Source organism: Lissotriton helveticus, chromosome 12 (assembly GCF_964261635.1).
Source record: "Lissotriton helveticus chromosome 12, aLisHel1.1, whole genome shotgun sequence".
NCBI classification, from domain to species: domain Eukaryota; kingdom Metazoa; phylum Chordata; class Amphibia; order Caudata; family Salamandridae; genus Lissotriton; species Lissotriton helveticus.
Genome location: NC_136073.1, coordinates 158,916,761 through 158,942,420, shown reverse-complemented (window position 1 = coordinate 158,942,420; position 25,660 = coordinate 158,916,761). Strand labels below are relative to the sequence as shown.

General features: G+C 43.2%; 1 protein-coding gene across 1 annotated transcript in view; it reads left to right on the top strand.

Annotated features, from left to right (window-relative positions):
- The window catches only part of LOC144797846 (vomeronasal type-2 receptor 26-like), a 34,723-nt gene extending 14,405 nt beyond the window's left edge, over positions 1-20,318 (top strand). Inside the window, exon 3 of the mRNA XM_078668654.1 lies at positions 18,105-20,318. Within this exon, the coding sequence (XP_078524780.1) occupies positions 18,119-19,024 (906 nt within the window). The 5' untranslated portion in view covers positions 18,105-18,118 and the 3' untranslated portion in view covers positions 19,025-20,318. The remainder of the gene's footprint in view (positions 1-18,104) is intronic.
- Positions 20,319-25,660: the final 5,342 nt, after the last annotated feature.

Sequence of the window (25,660 nt, the reverse complement as noted above, 5' to 3'; positions counted from 1 at the left end):
GGAAAGAAAGTTGCGGAATAATGGGTGTTTACCCTCACCCGGTAAGTACATTGGTGGCACGGCGGCCCACATCTCCAGCAACATACTAATATTTTTTTTTCACCACCGATTTGAAAAATGCTTAGGTCTCTATTGTTGATGGCCAGCACCGACATACACTTTTAGACACACCTCCCGCCACAAGTTCTAGAATTGCGAACTTTAGAGCTGGGGAGCTATGTTCGAATCTCGGCATCAGCTCAACATCCTGTGATTCCAGGCAAATCGCTTTGTCTCCCTGTGCCTACCACAAATGAATGTTTTCTTGTGTAATGTAAATTGTGCTCATGCCATGTTGTCGAGTTCGCGCTATATAATATTGCAAGGAAAAATAAAGTAGGAAAACTCGAGTTCACACACTACTGAACACGCACTCTTAAGTGCATCAGCAGTGCTCTGTGAATCGGAGCGTTTCACAGGCCTGTCACAGATAAGAAATGCTATCAAAACAAAATCCTACAAAACAATATACTACTGGCCGGCAGCAATTCATACCTGGACAACGTCGGGACGGGCTGCTAGTCAATTATATTTTGGTTGCTGAGAAGGCTACTAAAGATTGCATCTATTTTCCTTGGACCGCAGACATGATTTAATTGTAGCCGCACACGAGGGAATAGCTTTGCCACATGCCAGTGTGGCTGCCAACAATTCACTCTTACAGCAAAGATATTAGTTGCAAGTTTTATACCACAAAACTAGAAAATATGTTTTATGTTGTGACATATGTCAACAGATTAAATGTTCTACTGTGTCTCATCCACCGCAAACACAACTGTTTATTTCTAACCAGCCTTTTGGCTGTATCTGCTTAGATCACTGTGGCGTTTTCTGCCACAGTATTTGGTATAAGTAGGGCGTCTGAGAGGCGTTTTGCTGTGTTAATGATGAGCACAAGCCAATCGCGGATCTATTAGCATTATGGTCAAGATGGTCACGGACACTTATTACACTCTTTCTCTTACTTGTACGGTAATAATTACCCGTTTCCTTCTACCAGAACTCCTGGCGGGATTGTTTCTATTGTGCTCTTTTTCTGTCTTTTTCTATCTTTCACATGAACGTCACACTGGCGTTTTGCTTTAATACCGAGATTTGTTTGGTTTCCACAACACAGCCCCACCAATTAGGCAATACTACTTCCTATATGGGCAGCACAATGTGGAAGTCACGCTACGTGAGGTAAGGCTCTATGCCTCTGCGCAACTCGGCTCTTCGAGTTCTCATGCGGGTTTGCTTAAATAAGGAAGCAGCATTTTCCGCCTCTTACCGACATTCGAGCAGCAGAGGTCAGGTATTACTCTGCGTTCCAGGAGAGGCTTAGTGAGTATTTTCCACAATGCAACCACAACGAGAGAGGTATGTTTTCAAATAAATGCCAAATGTTTATGTCTACCATCTCACTCATAGGTAGCCCTTTCTATTCCGCGCTCCACGCCGATGAGGCCAGCCACTTCCAATCGTTGTGGTAGGATGTATATGGCGTATGTCTGTGTGTTTTTATGTTTTTGTGTGTGACATAAAGGTATTGAACGTAATTATTCACACTGGAGTAACTTCTTCTCATAGTAATCTGCACGACAAGTGTTTTTAATGGTAGCAGCACAAATCATGGCTCCCACACCAAATATATTTTTCCACTATCACAGACAGATGCCTTTGTGCTCATTCCCAAGGACGCGAACCCTAGCATGCTGTCTTTCCTACGCACACTATGTTTGTTGAGACACCAAAAAATTGCAGTAAATGTTAATATTAAGAGCACCAGTGTGCAGTGTGTGTGAACACTGCTTGAGCCGGGTCTCCGGTACTTAAGTTATGAATGTGACAGCATGCCTTGCTGACCCCAACACTGATGCGCATGCAGTATATGAGTCATTTGCACTTTTAGAGTTTGATACTAATAAGTGCGATGGCCACCATGTTTAAAAGATTAGTGGCACTTTCAATCTTCTCTCTCCTTTTTTTAGGTTGGATTTAAAAAATACAAATGGGCGTTCCTCTTTTGGGTGCATTGACACCCCGAATACATCTGATTGTGTGTACCATAGGGGTTACTGACTGTCGCCGTCTCAGATCCCTATTTTTACACTTTTCTCACTACTTGCACGGTCCTGATGAAGTGCCATTGGATCCATTAGGGACCTCCTCTAGGCGGGAAACATGTCGACCTAACCGACCCATCTTTCACTATCACCCTCACGTTGACTAAGCAGAAGGAAAATACTTACCCCTCTGATAAATTGGATCAAAAGGCCTTCTCTTGTCACTGATTTTTAACTATACTACATGGACCCCAGAATAAAGTATTTTTTGGGTATCAGTGCAGTACTTTAAAATTCACTCACTCTTTTTTACCCCGCGCATACACCCACACTCACCACTGCGGTATTTCTCCTAATAAGAACTCCAATAAAGAGCCTTCGTGCAGAGCCCATGGGGGACTGCAGCGCCATCCCCCATGAGGAGCAAATGCCCGATGATAAAGCATAATATCTGCATGGGTGTGTGAGGGCACTTCTTCTAAGAGGAGGAATTCCCCCACCTTAATAATCTCTTTCATCTAAGTTTATGAGATAGTCTCCTCTACTAGTCCTTTTAGTGACCAAATCGGCCTGCGTCTGTTTCTCTGTAGAAACAGTCACCCTCCAGTGATTATATCTTTAGTCTTGGGAGCACGGGGTCGGACCTCTATTTCCTTCTGCTCCCAGTCCCTCCTTCTTTGTGATTTTGTGGGAAATGGAAAAGCTCAGGGTCTCCCTTTGAATCCCTGCTTTGAAAGTATCCCAGACTATGGTTTCAGAGGTTCTGCCTCTAATAATATCAAAGAATTCCACAAACCACTATGATCATAATATGATTCATTATGCAGAAGTTTCCTTTCAAAGGTCCAAGGCCTCTGAGCTCTAGTAACACCAATCAATGGAAATTCATCTACTACGGAATTATGATCTGAGATGATCCTCTGATAACTCTTGATTTTAACTATTTCGACCAATTGGTTAGAGACAAAAAAAGTAGTCCAGCCGGACTAGTTTATCATGAGGGGCCGAATAAAAGGTGAATCCTGGATCCGCTGATCTATGCTTGCACCAGCTATCAGCCAAACCATGTTCTCTCATTAGAGAGACCCTTACTTTCCTACCCTGCTATGGTAGATCAGCATTTAAATTAAAATTGCTGTCTAAGTGGATAGTTTAGTCGCCACAGAGGATCAGAGGATGTGGCCACAAGGCAAGTTCGACACTGAAGTAATTCAATATATCGGGATTATCTAAATTAGATCCATAAATAGAGCAGATCGAGATTGAGGTGTTATTCGCTGCTAATTTATATTCTACAATAGCCCTGCATCCCAGCTTGTCTTCCTTACTTTGGTTACAAATTCCCATGCAATGTCTTGGTAGAATTGTTACCCCTCTAATTGTTGTCCTCTGCCGAGTGCATGCTAACATATCGAAGCCTAAGTCCCTCAACCACCATCGCTTACTCCAGGGTATGTGGGTCTACTGAAGGCACATTAAATCAATCTGAATGAATCGGAGGCTCTTAGCCAACATGCTCCCTTTTTTATAATTTAGGCCACATATGTTTCATGAGCAAATACAGATTTTACCCACCATCCTTGTATTTAAAATTCTTAATACCAGAGCTCTTTATAGGAGACTCTAGGTTGTAATTAACCATAAAAACCATATGAATCATTTAATTCCTCCTTTAAATGAATAAGATCTTCATCATATATATTAGATAAAAAACAATCAACAACTGCTTACCCCCTCCTTCTTCCCTCCCCCAACACCTTTGCCTGCCTTCCCCCCCCACCCCACTCTGCCCACACCACCCATCACAAACGGCTAGAGATTCCAGTCCCGGTGATGGAGTGGGACCCCTACCGCATTCCCACTCCAATCACAATTCTATAAATAATGCCCAGAACAGGCAAAAAAGAAAAAAGGAAACAAAAATATGGCTAGAAAAAGAGCAGCACCATTGATAATCCCTCGCAGCATACACAGAGTTTAATCAAGAGATTGTAGAAACTCTTTAGCTGGAATTTCTGATGAGAAAAATTGAGGGTCTTCCCTCCAAATTACTTTAAGTTGATGGACTGTGATTCCCTGCCTACCATCGTACCATCTCGGGACTTGTAAAGAGCGGGTCGCCTACAGATCCAGCTCCACCCAATATATTGCGTCAAGTGTCCAAAATATTCTCCACAGTCATTCTTGACCTTATCAATGCATCTCTCTCCTCGGGAGTGGTCCCACCCCTAAGGAAAAGAGCAATGGTAAAGCCTCTCCTGAAGAAGCCCAGTCTTGATCCGGATATACTGGGTAACTTTCACCCCATCTCTCTCCTCCCAGGAATTAGTAGATTAGCTGAGAAATATGTTAATGCAGAACTCTCGACATTTCTTGACACCCACAATCTCATTCATCCCTCTCAAACGGCCTTTTGCTCGTGCCTAAAAAGATTCTCGATGCTGGAGGATCAAAAGCATTCATTGTCTTGTACCTTAGCGCTGCCTTTCAGATGGTCAACTAGCAAATTCTGATCCATCGACCCAGAGGTTTGGGGGTGACTGGGGTAGCGCTAACATGGTTGCAATCATTTCGGGACGGGAGATCCTTCCAGGTCTTTGAGGGTCATGTCTCCTCAAATCCTCTGCCTCTCCAATGTGGAGTCCCACAGGGGTCGTCCTTGAGTCCATCTCTTTTTAATGTCTACATGAATCCACTTGCAGAGATTGTGCTGCCATTTGGGGTTCATATACTGACTTACGCTAACTTCACCCAACTGGTATTAACACTAAACCACGCTGAAAAAGCCTCTGGTCTCTGCCTAGAAGAGATATTCGAATGGATGCATAAATCATACCTAAAGCTAAATTGTGACAAGACCGAGTTGATGCTCCTTGGTAACCCATCCCTCTTCAGGGTAGATGCTCTTTGGCCAGACTGTATGGGCCTCGTTCCGGTCCCTAAGACCCATATGAAGAGTCTAGGCTTTTGACTGGACCAGGATCTTAGCTTCATGGTCCAAGCACGGAAGGTGGCGGCTGCTTGTTTCAGCATCCTAAGGATGCTCCATAAAGTGCTCCCTCTTCTCCCTTTTCGTGCAAAAAGCCTTATGGGACAGGCACTTATTCTTTCCCGCCTGGACTACGGGAATGCCCTTTACTTCAGAGCTCTGGTCTCAACCCTATAAAGCTCCAAATGGCGCAAAACTGTGCTGCAAGGATGCCTATTGGGATCTCGAACCAACAATCCGCAAAACCCGCCTTAAAGTCACTCTACTGGCTACCTGTTTTGGAGAGAGTCAGCTTTAAAGCCATGTGCATTGACCATAAGACACTAACCGGAAATGGAATCCCGATCAACCACTCCATGGTCCATCCTTATGTGCTAAATAGACGGCAGCGCTCTGATGATTTACATCTGGCGACTGTTCCCAAGATTAAGAGGGCCAGAAGTGGCAGCCGCCTATTTGCCTACAACGCTGCTAAGATGTGGAATACTCTTCCCCTCTGCCTACTAAGGGAAACTAGCCATTTAGCCTTCCGGAAATCATTGAAGACCTGGATCTTCCCTTAAGTATGCTGTGCCGTTCCTCTCTGCTACTGTCTTGGTGCTGGGATGCCCCAGAGTAACCATGCGCTCAATAAATGTTGCTTCATTCATTCAGTTTGACAGGATTCAATAAAAAGACCTGAGCTCCCTTATTTTGATAAGATTGGATCAGCTGGTGAAATCACCAGGGACGTTCTACTATTGAAAGGCAGTTATCAGACCTGACAAAGAACGTATGCTCATTAAAAGAACGCTGCCGGTGCGGATGGGCTAGATTATAAATTGCTTGACAAAGGAGGAAATTACCTATGTAGATCAGAATAACACAAGGTTTGCTCCCTGCTGACTGTGAAGGATTCTTCTGCTTAAAGAGGAACCTGTCCACGCTGTATTTCTTGAGCCTAGTCCCAATTTCCTAACTCAGGAAGAGCCCCTTTGAGAAGATCGACAGTAAATTGTAAGGTATCACCCCCCTCATCCCCCTCTGGAATGCCCAAGACCCTCAAGGTATTCCGTCTCATTCTATTTTCGAAGTCCTCCGGCTTCCATCGGGTGTCTGACATTTGATTGTCCATTGTCACTGTCATGTCTCTATGAGTTGAGGTTTCATTTTCCAGCATGTTCACTCGGCCTTCCTCCTCATTTATTCTTTCCACAAACTCAGAGCAGGTCGTGGAGATCTTATGAATGGGTCCCTGCATCTTCCTACAAGCTGTCCAAACTCTCTGACTCTCAGTGTGTGTTTTTTCTCTGTGGGCCATGATACTTTGGTATATAGACTCCAGGGAGATGGGTTCAGATGCTCCTGCAGTATTACTGGCTGCTGCCATGTTTCCTTTTAATGCTGAGGTGATGGAGGAGTCCCAGAGAAGACCTCCGGTTTGTTTTCATTTTTACTGCCTCTATCACAAGGATTCCTCCCCTTCTTAACTGTGGCAATATTGACCGGAATTTCATCTTGCCCCCCATTCAAGTTGCTAGAGTCCGATAAATGGCCCTGACTATTTGAGTCGCGTCAGTCTGAAATGTCTGACAAGGCGAAAAATGTATCTCCGCCTTCTTCTCCAGGCCCCCAGTTGACAGCAGGTTCTCCACTTAGAACATCCGCCTAAACAATAGGACCAGGCACATGGTATACCTCAGAACTCCCAGCTGTGGGTAGATCATCTTCATTCTGTTGAAGACATACCCACCTTACCACTAGATCCTGCTGGAGCCTCCGCTGCCCCTTGCTTCACTGTATTTTCAAGGTTTAAAGTCTGGCTCACGTCAGAGTCCATGGGAGTCAGCTGTAGGTGTGTCTCAGAAAGCATACCTTCTGCCTGGTGTAGATTGCTGGAACCGTGCTTTGGTCGTGTGGGGCCGAGTTTGCGGGGGAGGCTTGATCTGGCACCAAAGACGTTCCCCTATTAGGTGTCTTCCCTGATGGTGGTGCGGGGGGGCACCAGAACTGTGAGAGAAAAACAACATCCCAACATTTTAGACACCCCAAAACTTACCTCAATCTTAAAGTTTCCACATTTACTGGAGTGGAGGTAGTATTTAACCTCACTGTCAGCATTTGAATATTTTTATTTGGCTTTGCATCAGAACAAATCCTGGACAAATCATAGATATAGGTCTTGCAAGACCTCTTGCAATTATGCTTTGCAATGCAGCTCGAACTATCACATAGGTTTTCACATAGGTATAGGTATCATATAGGTATAGGTATAGGTATAGGTATTTCACATAGGTATAGTTATAGGTATTCACATAGGTATCACTTAGGTTTATAGTGTTCAACATAGGAAGGGAAAAAACTTCAAAGAGCGGTATAGGGTACAGTAACAAATTAACATGCATCTGTCTGCACACCTTGAATGACAGCCTCAGCTCTTGCTACAGAAAGAACATCCCTACTCCCAGCAATCCTAAAAAATATATAGGACTACTTCCTAATATGCTCAGGATTGTCCACTAAACATAGGTGCCCTAAACTCTAGGAATTAATGTAAAGTCTGTATTGAAAGGTACATCAGAGATCAGACCATATTGATGTTTTTCAGGGCCCATGTGAGGTTGACAAGGAGTCAAGAAAAAGAGTCCAGATGGCCTCAAAGGTCAGCATTTGGTCATTAAGTTTATAGAGCATCCTTTCATAGGAAGCAAATGGCCTGGTCTCATCCATTCATTCTGCCATGATTGGCTTAGTGGTTGATTTCCATTTCTGCAGGATGCACAGTTTCATCATTGCCAAAGTTGATGGTAACTATCTCTTCCTGTGTCTGGTCAGATTTTCAATATTATCAAAGTTATGCAAGGCCTCAAGGTCCTTGAAGGTTAGAACGCGTGACAGCACCACCAGCGTTAAAGAGGATCAAACAGCGGTCCAGAAAGATTATAGTCTGGGACAGGACCCATGCCCCCTTCTAACATGTTTCTTCACATCTGACCACAGCACCAGAAATATGAGGACGGTGTGCCCTCTATAGTTTATGGAGTGACCAGTGCCAGTCATGCAGTCATTTGAAGTAAGACAATTTCATATGTGCTTCCCTCAGGTATCTGCTGAGAGCCAGCAGAATTTCTGACCAAACTTTGCCCCATTTTGTTAGTTATGTACCGAAGAGTATTCAGGTTGATCTGATCGGCGCCCCCCGAGGCTACTCCTGAGAAATCTGATGAGTTGTTTTTATCTCCAGAACTGGGTATGCAGGAGTTTGTATTCATCCTGTAAGTAGCCAAATGATTTCATTGCATCTGCCTTAAAGACATGGTCTATGGGGTGGATGCTCCTGGTCATCCACATGTTCCAAAAAAGGCTTCATTGTGCCAAAGCGGGGCAGTGGCATGTAGAAATCCATCTTTTTATTGCTTTGTGGGTCGACTTCTACACTTGCAAGAAACATACCATAACATAACACATTGGATTGTTGGGGTCTTTAGAACCACCTCAAAGTTGTTTATACAGGACTTGAAAGCCTACGCCCTCATTCTGGATCTGGTCTTCTATGATCACCCTGTCTGGAGTTTCTAACTCTTTTTGAAAATGGTATGCGAGATGTAACAACTGGTGACCCATATTATTATTTCATACTGGGAAAGAGTAGGCCACCTCAGCTTGTCACTGTGTATAGTTTGAACATGGTCGCAGACCGCATACTCACCCATCTCATAATGGCACTTGTTAATGTGGACTAGGGCTCTTTCCACCATTGTGGAGTACATGACGTTGAGATTATATTTTCTCTTCGGAAGAAGGTGAAGCTGATCATCTAATGCTGTAGGGGACATATTTATTTTTCTGGTTTGTCCTTGAAATTACAGAGCTCTTGACTCCATGATGTTGTATCTCTTATTCTCAGTCTCCTAGTATATTTTTTTGAGCTGTCCATAGACTCTGTGGCGATGTTACAGATCCCACGTTTAGCTCCAGAAAATCTAGGAACTGTGACCATAGAGTCATTTTGTCCCAGGCTGCCGTTACTGCAAAGAAGGCATTTGCCAGATTCTAGAGTGTGAGATGGTGAGCTGGAGATCGAATAGGGTCAATGTTCATGTGTCATCTGACAGGCCTGGGGTTTCGATGGTATATTAAAGACTTTCCCTAAAAGAGTATAGGTGTTAAGGAAGAAATCAATATGTTTCTCATTGCTGTAAGGACAGGAGAACAATGTATAATCTCTATCTGTGGGATGGAGCAGGCGCCATGGCTCAGCCAGACCATGGTCTGACATAAAGTTCTTGAGGTCCAGTCTGTACTTGTTATTGCAACTCCCGGATCTGTCCAGTACCGGGTCTAAGGTGGTGTTCCAGACATCACCTGTTAAGAGTTCGGATTTTTAGAACATCATGCCTCGTCTGCTATTAAGGGGCAGATAGACTCCTTTCTGTATATTGTGGGTGGATATACAGCCTAGAACAATAACATGACCTTGAATGGAGAATTTGACAAAGATATATCTCCCTTCTGTATCGGATCATGTCTGTAGGGTTTTCTCTCTCAGGGACTTATAAAAGAGTATGGACACTCTTTCTTGCTCCATGAGGTGTGCGGGGTACTGGTGCTCTCTGAATGTTTATGATCATATGTGGAGCAGTGTCCCTTCTGCCCCCAGTCCCTTTGACCCTTTGAAGCTTGGCGGATATCGTATTGGAGAGGTGTCTTACCTGCAGGAGGACAATGTCAGGTTTATGAGGGGCAAAAAGGTTAGAATGTTCTTTTGCTTTACTTAAGAGAAGAGTGCATTGATGTTAAAATACCAAACAGAAGGGGTTCTATTGGTAGATATTGGGTTTTCTGGGCTGTGGGGGCTATGGCTGGTGATATTCAAAGCTCGTATGGGTCCTGTATTCCGTCCAAGATGTAACCACTGCAGCCAAATAAGTATCGAGTGTGTAGACTTGAAGAAATTTGTAATTCTGCATCTAGCACTTGATACAGGTGTGAGTAACTCCTAAGGTGGGAGTTCGACTGTTTAAGTAAGGACAAGATAAAATTGCATTTTGATATTGTTGAAAGATATTAAAGTCATATTGGAGCATGGCACGAACCAGGGGGAACCTGCATGGTGAAGAAACAGAAGGCTCATGGCTTAAGCAGGTATCTGGATTTGTCCTGCAGGCATTGGGTGACCACATCTCCCCATCTGTCTTGTCCTGGGTGTCTCGGGTAGGAGGTAAATTGGGGTCAGTTACTAACAGGGATGGTGGATTAGCAGTAACATCCCTATGTGGTGGTGCTCCGTCCTGTGGGAATTTATATCCATGTGGGTGTCATCCAAATCCGAGAGAAATTGCTACGGGAGTGGCCAATCTCCTTTATTAGTCCCTGAGAGCAAAAACTGTAGAGAGCCGATCCAAGAGAAATGGCTCAAGTTCTTCAGGATAAGTGAATTTGTGTGTCGTCCCATCTACCATAAGGATCATAGTGGCAGATTCAAGTAAGCTGTACCATATGCTCAATTTCAATAGTTAATGTGCCCTTTGAAATTCAAGTGGCGATTGGAATTTCAGCCTCAGGATCGATGATAGAAGCTCTGATAGAAAGGTAATCAAATTCACTCCCCCGTCTAATTCTGGGAGCCCTAAGATCCCAATATATTCCTCCTCTTTCTATCTGCAAATTCTGTGACCTTCCACCGCAGATTACAAAATGTATCACCCCAATCTGGCATAGTAGCATACCTGCATTCCAAGGCCATAAGGCGTTGTTCCTCATTGTCTATTTGCAATCTGAATTCAGCGGGTTCTGTTTTGATACTTTTAATTTCTTGATTGGTAAGGAGATCGATGCTTCCACTGAATCTATGCTAATCTTCAGACCTTTCTATTCTGCCATCAGAAAAGTCAAATGTAAACACTGACATCGTTGGTGAAGTAGGCACAGACAGGAGACCTTTATTGCCAGTGGCAACTGTCTCAGAAAAAAGGAGTTGTTTGCGTGATTTCTATTTCGGCATCCGGCATCCCTGAAGCAGATAGGGGAAATGGCCCTTACCATGCGGGCTAAGCCACGTGTGCCATTTCTACGCAAGCGCAACCATGCTTGCCTTCACCACGCATATGTCTTAACCACGCATATGTTGTTAAAGCAGTGTGCGGTCTAGATGCTGTAATGGGCGGGCACAGGAAGAATCGGGAGAGGATGTGGTGAGGTAAGTGGGGTTGTGGCCCAGTTTTGGGGGTGTAGTTTTCAAGGTTTGAGGGTAGGTTTTAGGGCTGGGGGTTGGGGTTGGTGTTGTTATAGGGCTCAGTGGCGGGTCAGGGAAGTTTATAGGGCTTACAGAGTTAAGAGTACTTTTTAGTGCTTGGTGGGGGGTCAGGGATGTGTTTAGGACTCAGGAGGGTGGTAGGGAAAGTTTTTAGGGGTCAGGTGGTTGGGTTAGTTTTTAGGGCTTGGAGGTATTTGTTAGGGCTTGGGATACTTTTTAGGCCTGGGGAGGTCGGGTAGTTTTTAGGGCTCGGGGGGGGGGGGGGGTAGGGGGTGGGAGGGGGAGTAGTTTTCAGAGGTTGGGGGTGGGTCACTCATGGGGGTCACGGTAGTTATTAGTGTAATGGGGAGGTTTCGGGTGTGAACTTTACCATGCATCTCCCTTTACCAGTCATGCCTTTACCACAACATTATGTGGTAAAGGAATGTGTTGTTCAGACACTTTCATTGTTAGGACAGTGTTGTAAAGGTACACATGGTTTAGCCATGCAAGCATCTATCATATAACCAGCGGATATTGAAGTAGGAGGGTAAGTTATCTCCAGCAGGAGGGGCAAAGCCAACGGGGCCACCCTCTGAGCAGGAGGTGTTCGAGGTCTGCGGGCCGGTGTGCAGGAGCTTGTGATCACATTTTCTCCTCCTTCTTACTAGGCTGCAACCTGTGCCACAGTAGCTTAGAACTGCATGTGACAAATGCGGGTAAACAGTGGAGGCCATCTCTGTCAGTTACTTCTTGAATGTGGTCATTATTGTAAATCAATAACCCCTCGCAAGAAGGCAAAATAGGTGGCAGACACAGAGCTGTTTTGAAGCTGGACATCTTGTTCATGGCAAAAGCTCTACCCCCTCCACCTAAACCTACGGCAATTTGCCCCCCATGTTAAGTCACTTCCTAAACATCAAAATCTGATAGATGCCAACAATTTAACAAATGATATTACTTGAATGGGCCCATTCAATATCTGAGTTGTAGATCAATGAAAAGTTAAAGGATTTTATTACAAAATTCTAAAGTAAAGCAGTACAGAGTCAATTCCATGAAGGATCTCAATGCAGAGTTATACAGAAAATACAGAGACCAGAAATTATTATAAATTACAAGTGGACAGCAAAAATCATGAGAGTAATGGCCAGCATCCCTAGTAGATAAAGAACGTCGCCTGGCTCATCCCAAAAAATCAATGGTTTTTAAAAATTATTTTTGGCTATGAAATTACAGAATCCAGCATGTAGCATTTTATCAGCAAATCAGAGCACATATAAAGCAAATAAACATCATATTTCATTAACACCTGATGTTTTTCTCCTCTGAGGCGGAAGCCGGAGGAATCTTGTGCTCTCTTGTGCTCTCATTAATTTGCTGACTTCGAGGTTGTTATTGATTGAAATAATAGCAATCTTTTTAAAAACTGTAACATATTTTAATGGTGAGCTTTTAAATTCGTGTCCCCACCTTGGTGCATGATTACTTCGCCCGAGGCCGATTTGTACCGCATTTCACAGCACCGCCGTTACCAGGCGCTGGTAACTTCATTCAGCAACTTCAGGCGCCATCTTGGGTAGGGAAGGCTGGCGGGATAGATCATCGCCCCTCCCGCCCTCCCAGGATATTTAAGGGCGAGGCGTTTTTCCCCCCCGAGGTATATGTATGTTTTTCTCCTCTGAGGCGGAAGCCGGAGGAATCTTGTGCTCTCTTGTGCTCTCATTACTTTGCTGACTTCGAGGTTGTTATTGATTGAAATAATAGCAATCTTTTTAAAAACTGTAACATATTTTAATGGTGAGCTTTTAAATTTGTGTCCCCACCTTGGTGCGAGATTACTTCGCCCGAGGCCGATTTGTACCGCATTTCACAGCGCCGCCGTTACCAGGCGCTGGTAACTTCATTCAGCAACTTCAGGCGCCATCTTGGGTAGGGAAGGCTGGCGGGATAGATCATCGCCCCTCCCACCCTCCTCCCACCCACCCAACCATGGATATAAACGTAAGACCCGCCAGACCGCGCAGCGGGCGGGCGCAGCGGGCGCGCCAAAGGCGCGCCAAAGGCAAGCCCGTCTGCGCCAGTCTGCGCAAAGACCGCGCCAAGCGCAGGACATGCTGCACAAATCTCCCCCTCTCTCAGGTATGACAGTAAGGAATTGCTAGCCTACCGGCCCAAAATAGTCAGTGCATGTGAGGGTTGCTCTCCTACTGTCCAACTTTGGGGTCCTTTTTCATGTCTTAACTGTAAATGGACATCTTCTTGGTCACACTCCGATGTGCCTACAAATACCATCTCATTGCAATCCAGATGCTCTAATTATAAGGGAGGTTTGATAAACGCTCGCTCATTGTGCTGCCACAGTCAGGATATCCACGACTCAATTATAGACTCAGATCTTTACTTCCTTTTTGTAACGGAAACGTGGCTTAACGACTCCTCTAATCCCGATCTCGTCACCGCCCTCCCGCCTGATTTTACAATTTTCAGGCGGGATAGATTAATCGGCCGAGGAGGGGGAGTGGCACTTATCATAAAAAAATCTTTTAAGTGTCACACCTTTGACCTTAGCCTCCATAAAGGAATCGAGAGCATTGGTTTTTCGATTAGCCTGAATGCCTCTACCTCTTTTTCTGGTGGCTTGATATATCGCCCTCCCGGCATTGCTACCCTTTTTCTTGATTCTTTGGGGGATACTCTAGGGCAGCTTTTGCTACGTTACCCTCATTTCACCCTTATGGGAGACATGAATCTTCAATTGGAATCTCCTAATGATGCTCATGCTACCTGTTTCCAGCAGACCCTGGATATCTTTGGACTAAAGCAATTAGTGACCTCACCTACCCATTTAGCTGGACATACGTTGGATGGTATCTGTTCCAACCTTGACGCTTTGACCACCTCTGCCCCCATCCCACAAATCTGGACTGACCATAGTTTCATCCCCTTTGAAGTCCGTCAGTCTGAGCAAGCTAAATCATCAAAAATAAGACAACAACCCATTACTGATATAAATTGGAGAAAGGTGATTGACAGTATTAAGCCTGACTCCCCTTTATTGACGAGAGCACCTAAGTTGTCGGGGGACGCGTCTACGGACTCCCTTAACTTCCATGCTTGGATGGATCAAATTATTGCGGAAAATACCCCGCCTAAAGGTTGTCATGATAAGACCACAAGGAGGAAATTAAGTGCCCCTTGGTACTCACAGGCCTTAGCAGAGAGCCATTTGCTCTGTAAAAAAAAAGAAAGAAAATGGAGGAAAACATATGATGACTCAGCTAAAATCCTCTACGTACAACAGAGGAAATTATATCTGGCCAGCATTAAATCCGCTAAGAAAGATTACTATATTAAGGCCATTAATGATGCTCAACAGAAACAAAGTATGGTTTTTTCCATTGTAAAATCTTTTACTCATCCCAAGGTTCTCCAGCCTGAAATCCCCCCTCTGCAACTTTGTGCAATCAAATTGCTGACTTTTTTGAGGAAAAGATCGCACTCATCCAGAAGGAATTTCTCCCATCTCCAGCCTCCTCGATCTTAGAGCCCCTAATGCGGGGAGTAAATAACCAACATACCTTGAGTGGTTTTCAACCAGTCTCCCTGCAAAAGACCCGAAAAGCGATTCTGGCCTGTAAATCAGGAGCTCCGACTGACTCTTGTCCCCCTCGAATATTGCATCATTTAATTGATGTTGTTAATCCTAACATCAACGCGATTGTAAATGCGTCCTTAGATTCAGGAGAAGTCCCTCTAGAATGGAAAAAGGCTGTTGTCAAGCCGTTGATGAAAAAGCTTAATAAATCGACTACGGATTTATCGAACATGCGCCCAATATCGCTCCTTCCAGTATTGGGAAAAATTACGGAACAGAGGGTTTACTGTGAGTTGAAAGACTTTGTCGATGGGCATAATATACTACATCCCCAACAGTCAGGTTTCCGTCCCAGACATTCGACCGAAACTGCCCTCATTGAACTTACAGACTCCATCAAGTTCCTAAAGGATGAGGGAAGGAAAGCTGTCCTCATCCTGTTAGACCTCACGGCAGCGTTCAACACCATCTCCCACAACATCCTGATTAATAGGATGAGAGATATTGGTGTGACAGATACAGCTTTGGCATGGATAAAATCTTTCCTGACTAATAGGTCTCAAACTGTATCCCTGGGCCCTTACCTATCCAGCAAAAAAACTATTTCATCTGGCGTCCCTCAGGGGTCCATTTTGAGTCCATTACTCTTCAACATCTATATGGCCCCCCTAATAGCTGTGATAGAATCCCATGGGATCCTAGTCACGTCATACGCCGACGACACACAACTCGTCGTCTCGATTGACAAAAATGATATAGATGCAGAACAGAAGCTTCAGACATGCCTGAAGGAGGTTTTTCAGTGGATGAGTAATAACCACTTGAAATGCAACAGTAATAAAACCGAAATCCTCCCGCTAGGCAAGGATCATCTATTCTGTCCCAAGGATTGGTGGCCTAATGACTCACCGGCCCCGCCTAGTTCAGTGGACTCTGCACGAAATCTGGGAGTCCAATTTGACTCGGCTCTATCCTTTGATGAGCACGTCAGGATTACAGCAGGTTGCTGCTTTGGCCTAATCAAGTCACTCAAGAAGTTTTTCGACTTTCTGCCCATTGCGTCCAGAAAATCAGTCGTGGTAGCGTTAATACTATCACGGCTAGATTATTGCAATGGTCTGATGGCTGGAGTGAAAAGGTCCACATTGGGAAAATTGCAGAGCGTACAACATGCTGCTGCAAGATTAGTTCTCAAACTGCCAAGAAAATCCTCTGCTTCTGCGTCACTACAAACCCTACATTGGCTGCCCCTTCACAAGAGGATTCTATATAAGCTCTTATTGACTGCTCTCAGAGCTTTAAACAACATAGGTCCAAAGTACCTCGTTAAGCGTTTTGTTCGCTATGATCCATCACGTTGCTTGAGGTCCTCGGGAGGTAACCTAACCAGGATCCCGAGGTACAAATATAAAACCAAGGGAGGCAAAACATTCACGGTCCTAGCATCAAGGGCGTGGAACATCATGCCTATAGATCTTAGACTGACTGACAAGGAGAGCATCTTCAGGAAACATCTTAAAACATGGATCTACCAGCTATCCGACAGCTTTATAATGGCGGCAATCTAGAGCTCTACCCACTAATATACATGCACAGCACCAGGATGCCCCTTCCGGAGCGACAGGTTGCGCTTTACAAATACCCACATACAATACAATACAATACAATAACCAAATACATGAATGGATATTTAGCACTCTTTATGTTAATGTCATCTGGAGATGCTAGATGATAACCAGACATATGAACTCTTATATGTTATAAGAATGACTATGCACAGTGAACAAGTGGAAAGACCTTGGGAACATTTTAGAGTATTGGCTGGACTGTGGAATTGTTGAGGAGAGACAGTGGTCAGAAGGGGAGAAACATGAGTGATAGGGGTGACTTCAGTCTTGGAAAAGATGATGTTTGCATTGAAACTGGGGCCTAATTAATATACATCAGAAAACACACTTTTATTCATCATAGAAACATTTTTTCATTTGTAACAGTAACGAAGTAAGTATCTATATGTGAAATCAAGTGTAAAAATGCTTTTTGCATACTGTTAATGGAGCACAAAATTATGAACACATACAATTCTTATACACCACCAGTGCTTAATTTTTAAACAAATAAGTGTGGTACCCAAGGTTTTGCTCAGAAGCCCTTGGCTGGTGCTATCAAAGGTTGGGGTGCCGAATACTAAAGCTGTGTAGTCTTGATTCCACCTAATTTCCTTTTAACCCATCTCCAGACATTCCCTGCACCCTTATATTACCATTGTAGTTTCTTTTTTTTATCCCTTCTTTACCACTTTGTCACTGTTTTTCCATCTTTCCCCTTCTCCTTATTACCCCCTGTCATGCTTTTCTCTCTCGTGCTCTGTGTCAAAATCTGTTGAGGAAAAATAAATGTCGGTTCCAACAAAATCAGTGCCAGGGGGCCCCACCTGCATCCATCTGCACAATATACGTACTGGTGGTCTGCCCATGTAAGATTGTCAGCAGTGATTGCCAATAATAATGCAAAATGGGCTTTATCAATTTGAAAGGCCTCTACATGGGTAATGAATACCAATCATAGCTGCAATGTCCCAGGCACCAAGGTAATAATATGAGCAGTAAGACTTCAATGTCACATCATGTGTCACTCAAATATTAGCTTTAAATATTTTTAGGAAATTCAATCATTTTTCTTCAAACATAATCTTTAATGCACACTTTTCAGTTCTGGCCTGCATATATTAGTTCAAAAACGCAGAATATTCTACTTTAGTAAGTAAGTAATTTTTTATTATGCATGATTAATTAAAACCGTTGCATACATTAAATAATCTTTAAAATCAATATTCGTTATTATTAACATTTTGACCAGTTAATAAAATGATTCTCTGTTCCGATAGAAAGATTAATCCACTTAAAAATGATCCAGTCTGTATTCTACTTTAGTGGGTAGAGCTACACACACAAAGAACTATGTATAGGTAGATGAAGAGCTGACAGTAGCTCACAAGCTACCCATAGGGAAAGCCAGATGTGCACAAATACCACTTATGTAAAAGATGTTGACAGTTTTCCATACCTTGTCACCTCATTCATATCATCAGAATCAGATATTAACAGAAATGTAGCTGTAACACGACAGAAGAGTAATTGTAGAATGTTTTCACTTCAACCAAATAAATCAATCTTGTGTGTCTGATCTTGTCTCATGGATATCTGTCTCTTGTTCTAGATTCACCTGACTGCATGAAGTGCCCAGATGACCAGTGGTCTAACGAGAAACGGGATCGCTGCATCCTGAAATATGTGGAGTTCCTCTCTATCCAAGAGCCCCTGGGTTTCATCTTGCTTTCTGTGGCCACATCCAGTACCATGGTTGTCTTCACAATCTTTGCTGTCTTTTTCAAGCACCGAGAAACCCCAATAGTCAAGGCAAACAATCGGGGCCTGAGCTACCTTCTTCTAATTAGCTTGTCACTCTGCCTTCTAAGCACGTTGCTCTTCCTAGGACGTCCTACTGACATCACCTGCATGCTTCGCCAGGTCACGTTCAGCATCCTCTTTGTCATGTGCATTTCATGCTTGCTGGCCAAAACTGTCCTGGTACTGATGGCGTTCCAAGCCACACACCCCAACACGCCCTTGAGAAGTGGACTTGGCCCAAAGATACCAACCATGATAGTCCTTGTTTGCACACTCATTCAAACTCTGATCTGCACAGTATGGTTGGCCTCATCCCATCCCTATGCTGAACAGAATATGAAGTCTCAGACGGGAAAGGTTGTGATTGAATGTAATGAAGGCTCTCCCGCAGCATTCTGGTGTGTCCTGGGGTACATGGCGCTTCTGGCCCTCACCAGTTTTCTTGTTGCATTTAAAGCAAGAAAGTTGCCTGACAGCTTCAATGAGGCCCAACTCATCACGTTCAGCATGGTGACCTTCTTAACCGTCTGGACTCTGTTCCTTCCATCCTATCAGAACACCAAAGGGAAGTACATGGTTGCTGTGGAGGTCTTCACAATCATCTCATCCTCAATGGGGATTGTAGTTTGCATATTTCTTCCCAAGTGTTACATCATTGTCATACGGCCTGATCTGAACAGCAGAAATTATTTGAAGGGGAAGCTTCAGTCACTGACATCAGCCAATTGAACCCATAAAAGAAATGCACAACCCTCATTGAGAGATTGTAGGTCCCATTCTTATAATTGCTTTACCATAACTAGTAATAATAAAATTACATTAAATTCAGAATTAAATGGAGAATACAATGCAGACATCCCATTGCTACCACTTTTTCTAAATTTAAAGGTGCAAAATAGATCCAACATTTATACCATAAAATCTGGTGCAATTGTGCACCTTTAAATGTGGAAAACAGCATCTCTTATGCAATAATATCACGTGTATCCAGTAGAGAAAAGCAAAATTATAGGTCTGGCATGTAGAAGACAGTTAGGGGCCCCTGAGAGAACCATGTATTGCACAGGTATTCATGTGCCCCGGGCTGAGGGAGATCCCATTTAACGAGGGAGAGGCTGCACCTTACAAGGTGCAGGGCCTTTGTTATGCCCCAGCCTTTATCTAAACACAAATTGAATATGGGGAAACCACTGCATGCACATTTATTACATTCCCATCCCTAAATAAACTCTGAGTGAGGGACTCAGTGTGCAGAAGCCTTGCCTTCTGTGGACCTTGGATTTAAACATTTTATGTAACACTCTTGAACCTGAAATACTATAAATAGACTAAAATAATCAATGTTATCCAAACACTGATTGAATAATTAGATGAAAGATAAATCACTCACCTCTTAAACCTATGTTTTAAAGTTACAAATGTTATTTTGAAATGTGCATTGAGTTTAATCTATTTCATAGACTCTTTTTCCAGACTGATTTAGAAATGGGATGTGATGTACAATAGAGGTCTCCTGAAACAGTTCTTGCTCAGGAAAAATCCTGACACATTACATTCTCAGACAACAATATATACACAATCAAAGGAATAAGATTTTTGAAAAACCTACTGATTACATCACAGGTTTGAAAGTTTTTAGAGAATGTCAGACCTACTTCTAGAGCTTGTAAAATATCTATGTTGTTTTGTGACTCCTTTTGACCAGTGCATTATACTTTTAATGGGCATAGTACCAACATTAAGGCAAAAATAGCATGTGCACAAACGATAGCAGTGGCTCAGAGAAACACAGAAAAAAAACGCCAACAAAATGACTCATGTCAAAGGAAATATAGAACCTCGCACCTCTCATCACCACAGTTTCCATTATGTATTTATTTATTTATTTATAAAGCCGGTCCGGTTGGACACGTCTACTGTCTTAGAATTCTATACACATGAATATGGCTTCCCAATGCGACATAAAGAAATGGAGTAAAACTACTAGAACTTTGCAATCAAGTTAAATAAAAGTCATACAACGCAACTTCATTGTGGTACATTTATTGCAAAAGTTATTTTCAAGCAGTGCTTCTGGTGGGGGAGCAGAGTTTCGCTCCCAGAACTTGCTGTTGTTTGATGAAATCATGTGGCAAAAGGGTTGACCACGAATCCAGAACGCACGCACAGATTCAATTGAAATTGACAAGAATGAGTAAACCGGAGTGCACCTGACTTTTCTATTCTTTGATGAACTCATTTCAGCCCTTATCTGAGGTGGCACCCACGGAACATTGTTACGAAAGAAAACATTGATGAAATTGGATGATCGCATGCTTAACCACTTCTCCTCCCAGGAGGGAGTCATTACAACTTTGAGGTGTACGGACATTGTGGCGGACACATAAGCAATCATGTATATTGTACACGTTTTTCTTTAACATATTGTCTACAATTTTGAGAACGATCAATGATATATATATTTTATGGGAAGTACTTCTATATAAGTTCAGTATAACGGCATAGGTATTAACTTCATAAGGGTGGGCGGGGTAGTCTAGTTGACAGAGATCGTAGTGTTACGTTTATCAATCGAGGTGAATTATGGGTCTTGTAGTATTATGGCTGACCGGGGGACATACAGGGGAGGAGTTAGATTGAACAAGTTCAAAACGCCAACAGGTGTTCAGGGACGGGAACGTCAGTTTAAACAGACTAGGAATGAGGCCATGGCACACGAGACAGGTATGAGGGGTGTTGCGTAAGATTAGAGTGAATGAGGGGTACAATATGTGTGGAAGTGGGGAGGCTTTAAAAACTATAATTGGGTAATCAGAAAAGGTAATCATCTCTTTTGAGTTGTATCACGAGCAGCTAGAGGGAAAATGCCGAGCGAAGTACTTTTTTGTAAATCAACGTGTAATTGAAAGTCTTGTAAAACTGCATAATTGTTGTTCGTAGACGTATATCGTCTAACACTTACATTTACATTTTTAGTGAATCCCTGATGAAGGGCTAAAAACACGGCCCGAAATGCATTGGATATTACTCACTATCGAGGATTAACTATGTATAAATTCCTGCTGTAGAAATAGAAAGTCCGGTTGGACACGTCTACTCTCTTAGAATTCTATATACATAAATATGGCTTCCCATGCGACATAAAGAAATGGAGTAAAACTACTAGAACTTTGGAATCAAGTTAAATAAAAGTCATACAACGCGACTTCATTGTGGTACATTTATTGCAAAAGGCATTTTCAAGCAGTGCTTCTGGTGGGGGAGCAGAGTTTTGCTCCCAGAACTTGCCGTTGTTAGATGAAATCACGTGGCGAAAGGGTTGACCACAAATCCAGAACGCACGCACAGATTCAATTGAAATTGACAAGAATGAGTAAACCGGAGTGCACCCGACTTTTCTATTCTTTCTTGAACTCATTTCAGCCCTTATCTGAGGTGGCACCCACAGAACATTGTTACGAAGGAAAACATTGATGAAATTGGACGGTCGCATGCTTAACCATTTCTCCTCCCAGGAGGGAGTCATTACAACCTTGAGGTGTACGGACATTGTGGCGGACACATAAGCAATCATGTATATTGTACACGTTTTTCTTTAACATATTGTCTACAATTATGAGAACGATCAATGATATATATATTTTATGAGAAGTACTTCTATATAAGTTCAGTATAACGGAATAGGTATTAACTTCATAAGGGTGGGCGGGGTAGTCTAGTTGACAGAGATCGTAGTGTTACATTTATCAATTGAGGTGAATTATGGGTCTTGTAGTATTATGGCTCACCGGGGAACAAACAGGGGAGGAGTCAGATTGCACGAGTTCAAAACGCCAACAGGTGTTCAGGGACGGGAACGTCAGTTTAAACAGACTAGGAATGAGGCCATGGCACACGAGACAGGTATGAGGGGTGTTGTGTAAGATTAGAGTGAATGAGGGGTACAATATGTGTGGAAGTGGGGAGGCTTTAAGAACTATAATTGGGTAATCAGAAAAGGTAATCATCTCTTTTGAGTTGTATCACGAGCAGCTAAAGGGAAAATGCCAAGCGAAGTACTTTTTTGTAAATCAAAGTGTAATTGAAAGTCTTGTGAAACTGGATAATTGTTGTTCGTATACGTATATCGTCTAACACTTCCATTTACATTTTTAGTGAATCCCTGATGAAGGGCTAAAAACACAGCCCGAAATGCATTGGATATTACTCACTATCGAGGATTAAAAATGTATAAATTCCTGCTGTAGAAATAGAAAGTCCGGTTGGACACGTCTACTGTCTTAGAATTCTATATACATAAATATGGCTTCCCATGCGACATAAAGAAATGGAGTAAAACTACTAGAACTTTAGAATCAAGTTAAATAAAAGTCATACAACGCGACTTCATTGTGGTGCATTTATTGCAAAAGGCATTTTCAAGCAGTGCTTCTGGTGGGGGAGCAGAGTTTCACTCCCAGAACTTGCTGTTGTTTATTTATAAAGCGCCAGAATCGACCCCCGAAGGGGTATCTCTGCGCTGTAGACGGGCCACACTAGAAAGACCTAACAACTGAGGATCGGAAGTGAACAGAAAGGTCTTAAGCTGTTTCCTAAAAAGGAGATGTTCCGTCCATTGTTTTATTTGTACAGGAAGCTTGTTCCAGTGGCATGGGCCCAGATAAGATAGGACCTTCCCACCTTGCCTGGCTCATTTAATTCTAGGCACTGTGAGAAGGTGTTATGACAAGGGGCTCTGCACAAGTTCTGGCCACATGGGTGGATTCTAATATTTGAATTTCTAAGACAGAAAACGTATCCCTGTACCCACATTTAAGTTGTCTTATTTGCCTTATGGTGGGTAGCCCAGAAGAATTCTGGGTTGGTAGAGGGTTTAGCCTCTGCCCTCTGGTAGAAGACTTCTTGTTGTACTTTTACATCTCTGCTTACCTGGCAGGGTCTTGTTGATTGTCGCCTTGCCATAATTAGGAGACATCAACTTCAATTGTAAACTGGCTCTCCTTTTGGTGTTTGGACTTTTGGGTCAAGGGTTTCCATTGGTGAAGCAGACTGAGGCTCCACACCTGAAAATGTGGCAGTTTCCTCTCTTTATATGAACTGGGGAAACCTGGTCTTAGTGGTTTACAGCTGTCCTCCTTTTCCTCCAACCCCTAACTGACTGCTTCAGGGTGTTGAAATTGAGAGAAAAGCCTTTGCCATACAAATACCAATAAGACTTCTCCGGAAATGGTCAGTTCATAACTGGTCTTCAGACCGCTTATATGAGATTTCTATGGTTTCTATTTGGCTATGTGCGACATTCTACTGTCAAATGTGTGACAAGTTCTTATGAGTAAATAAAAGCAATGACCAGTGTTTGTGCGTCTGTCTGTGTGTTTTCGCTGTAACCAGACATCATATAGCAATGAACATACATCTAAAACTAGCCAGGCCTATTGATGCGCCAATGATTATTAGCAGAATCAGATCAATGAATAAAAAAAATGGTTTTGTTAATACTTACAATTGTAAATGAGTCAATTGTGAAAATATTGAGCTGTGAATTGAACAATTCTTGGTCTATGCAAGGGGTAGTGGTATTTAGAGTGTCTCAATCACTCCTCTTCTCCCCTTCACCCCATTTTCCTCTGCAGTTTCTCAGTCTGTTAAGCCACTTACCAAGCTGCAGATTGTGCTGCCATGTTCTGTGCTGATGGTGGGCAAGCTGAGCTTGGTGCTTGCCAGTGAAGAAGTTTGCTCTTAAACTTAACTTCTGGTCTGGTTGCAGGGCTGTGTCACAAGGCTGCTCTACTGTAAGGCCAGCTCTGTCTGCCTGTTAGCTGCTTGTTACGTTGTCACTCTGGCAGCCAAGCAGGAAGCTGTGCCATCTATGCCTCTCCTAAAATATGGTTCATTTTTAGGCAAAGGCTGGCTTGTCAGCTCTTTTATTAGTAATCTGCCCTAATTGAGGCAGTGAGGACTAAGCGACAACCTCTGATTCAGCAAGCCAGGAAAAATTATAATTATGTTGTAACAAAAGCCAAAAAACAGTGGGAGGATGCATATTGGGATACACTAAGAGAGGCCGCTGCAGGGCGGGCCGCTGGCCGCTTTTGGACCACTATCAGGGCAAGGAATAGACCTGATAGTGATCTTATTACCTGTAATATTACTTCCCAGACCTGGTTTGACCATTTTTCTAGCCTGTACTCATGTCAACCTGGAAATGCTCCCACTCCTGCCCCTTCCAGTCTTATAGCAAAACCTGGAGATAACATCATAATCCCATTCACGCTTAAGGAAGTAGAATACGCAATTAGTCGTATTGTGCCCCAAAAAGCAGCTGGCCCAGATGGCATCCCTGGGGATCTGCTTAGGTCTAATACCATGCAATGGGGGAAGCTCTTTTTTTTTGTCCTCCTTAGCCTTTACGCCACCCATTTCTAACCACACGATACCGCCCATGGGTTTTTTATCTCATATACCGAGGCCGTTGCCAACCACACAAGTAGGGTCATTCAACGACCACCTCTCTACATATGCCACCCTTTGTAAGAGATTGGTTCACAGATGGACCCCACCGTCGCGTTGAGAACACCACCGGCAAGATAGGCCAAGACCTTAATCATTGGACTGAAATGTTTACAAAAACTACCTATACCTTGCCCAAACAACAGACTTTTCACCCAAAATGTGCCAAAAATAATGCCCAGAATTTACATTTACCTTTTTTCGGACCCATAGTATCCATTTTAGCTGTGAATCTTATAGCTCGCAACCAGTCTAGAATCCCTGGGGATGACGGGGACACCCACAGTTTACATATCTCTCTACGAGCCAAAAGTATCCCATAGAATACAAGTTTAACTTTATCATCCAAACTGCTTATCTGCAAATTCAACCTTCCAGTTATAATGAGTTCAGGGCTTACCTCAATAATGTGGTCAATAGCTTGGGATAAACAGCTACTTACTTCCTCCCAGAATACTTTAATATTTGGACACTCCACGAACATGTGAATATCCTTCTCATTGGGACTTCTGCACTTTGGGCATTCCACCAGCCCTCCAGGCTTGAACTTTGAAAGTCTATGTGGAGACCAGTATGCTCTGTGGAGTGTAAAGAGATGATTTCGCCTTAAATTTGCGGGTTTAACAACTTTATACAGAATAGCCATAGTTACTTGCCATTGAGTGTCAGATGCGATGTCCGGCAAGCAATCTCTCCACAACGTTTCTGGCAATGAGAACTGGCCGTCCGCCGTCTCCAACATTGACCAATACCAGAGTCCTACTTCCTTTTTATACACTTGACTTGAGTAGATCTTCTCTTCCAATTCATTCTGAAGTCCCACGACGGTTTCAACTTTGCCGGACCAACTATGTA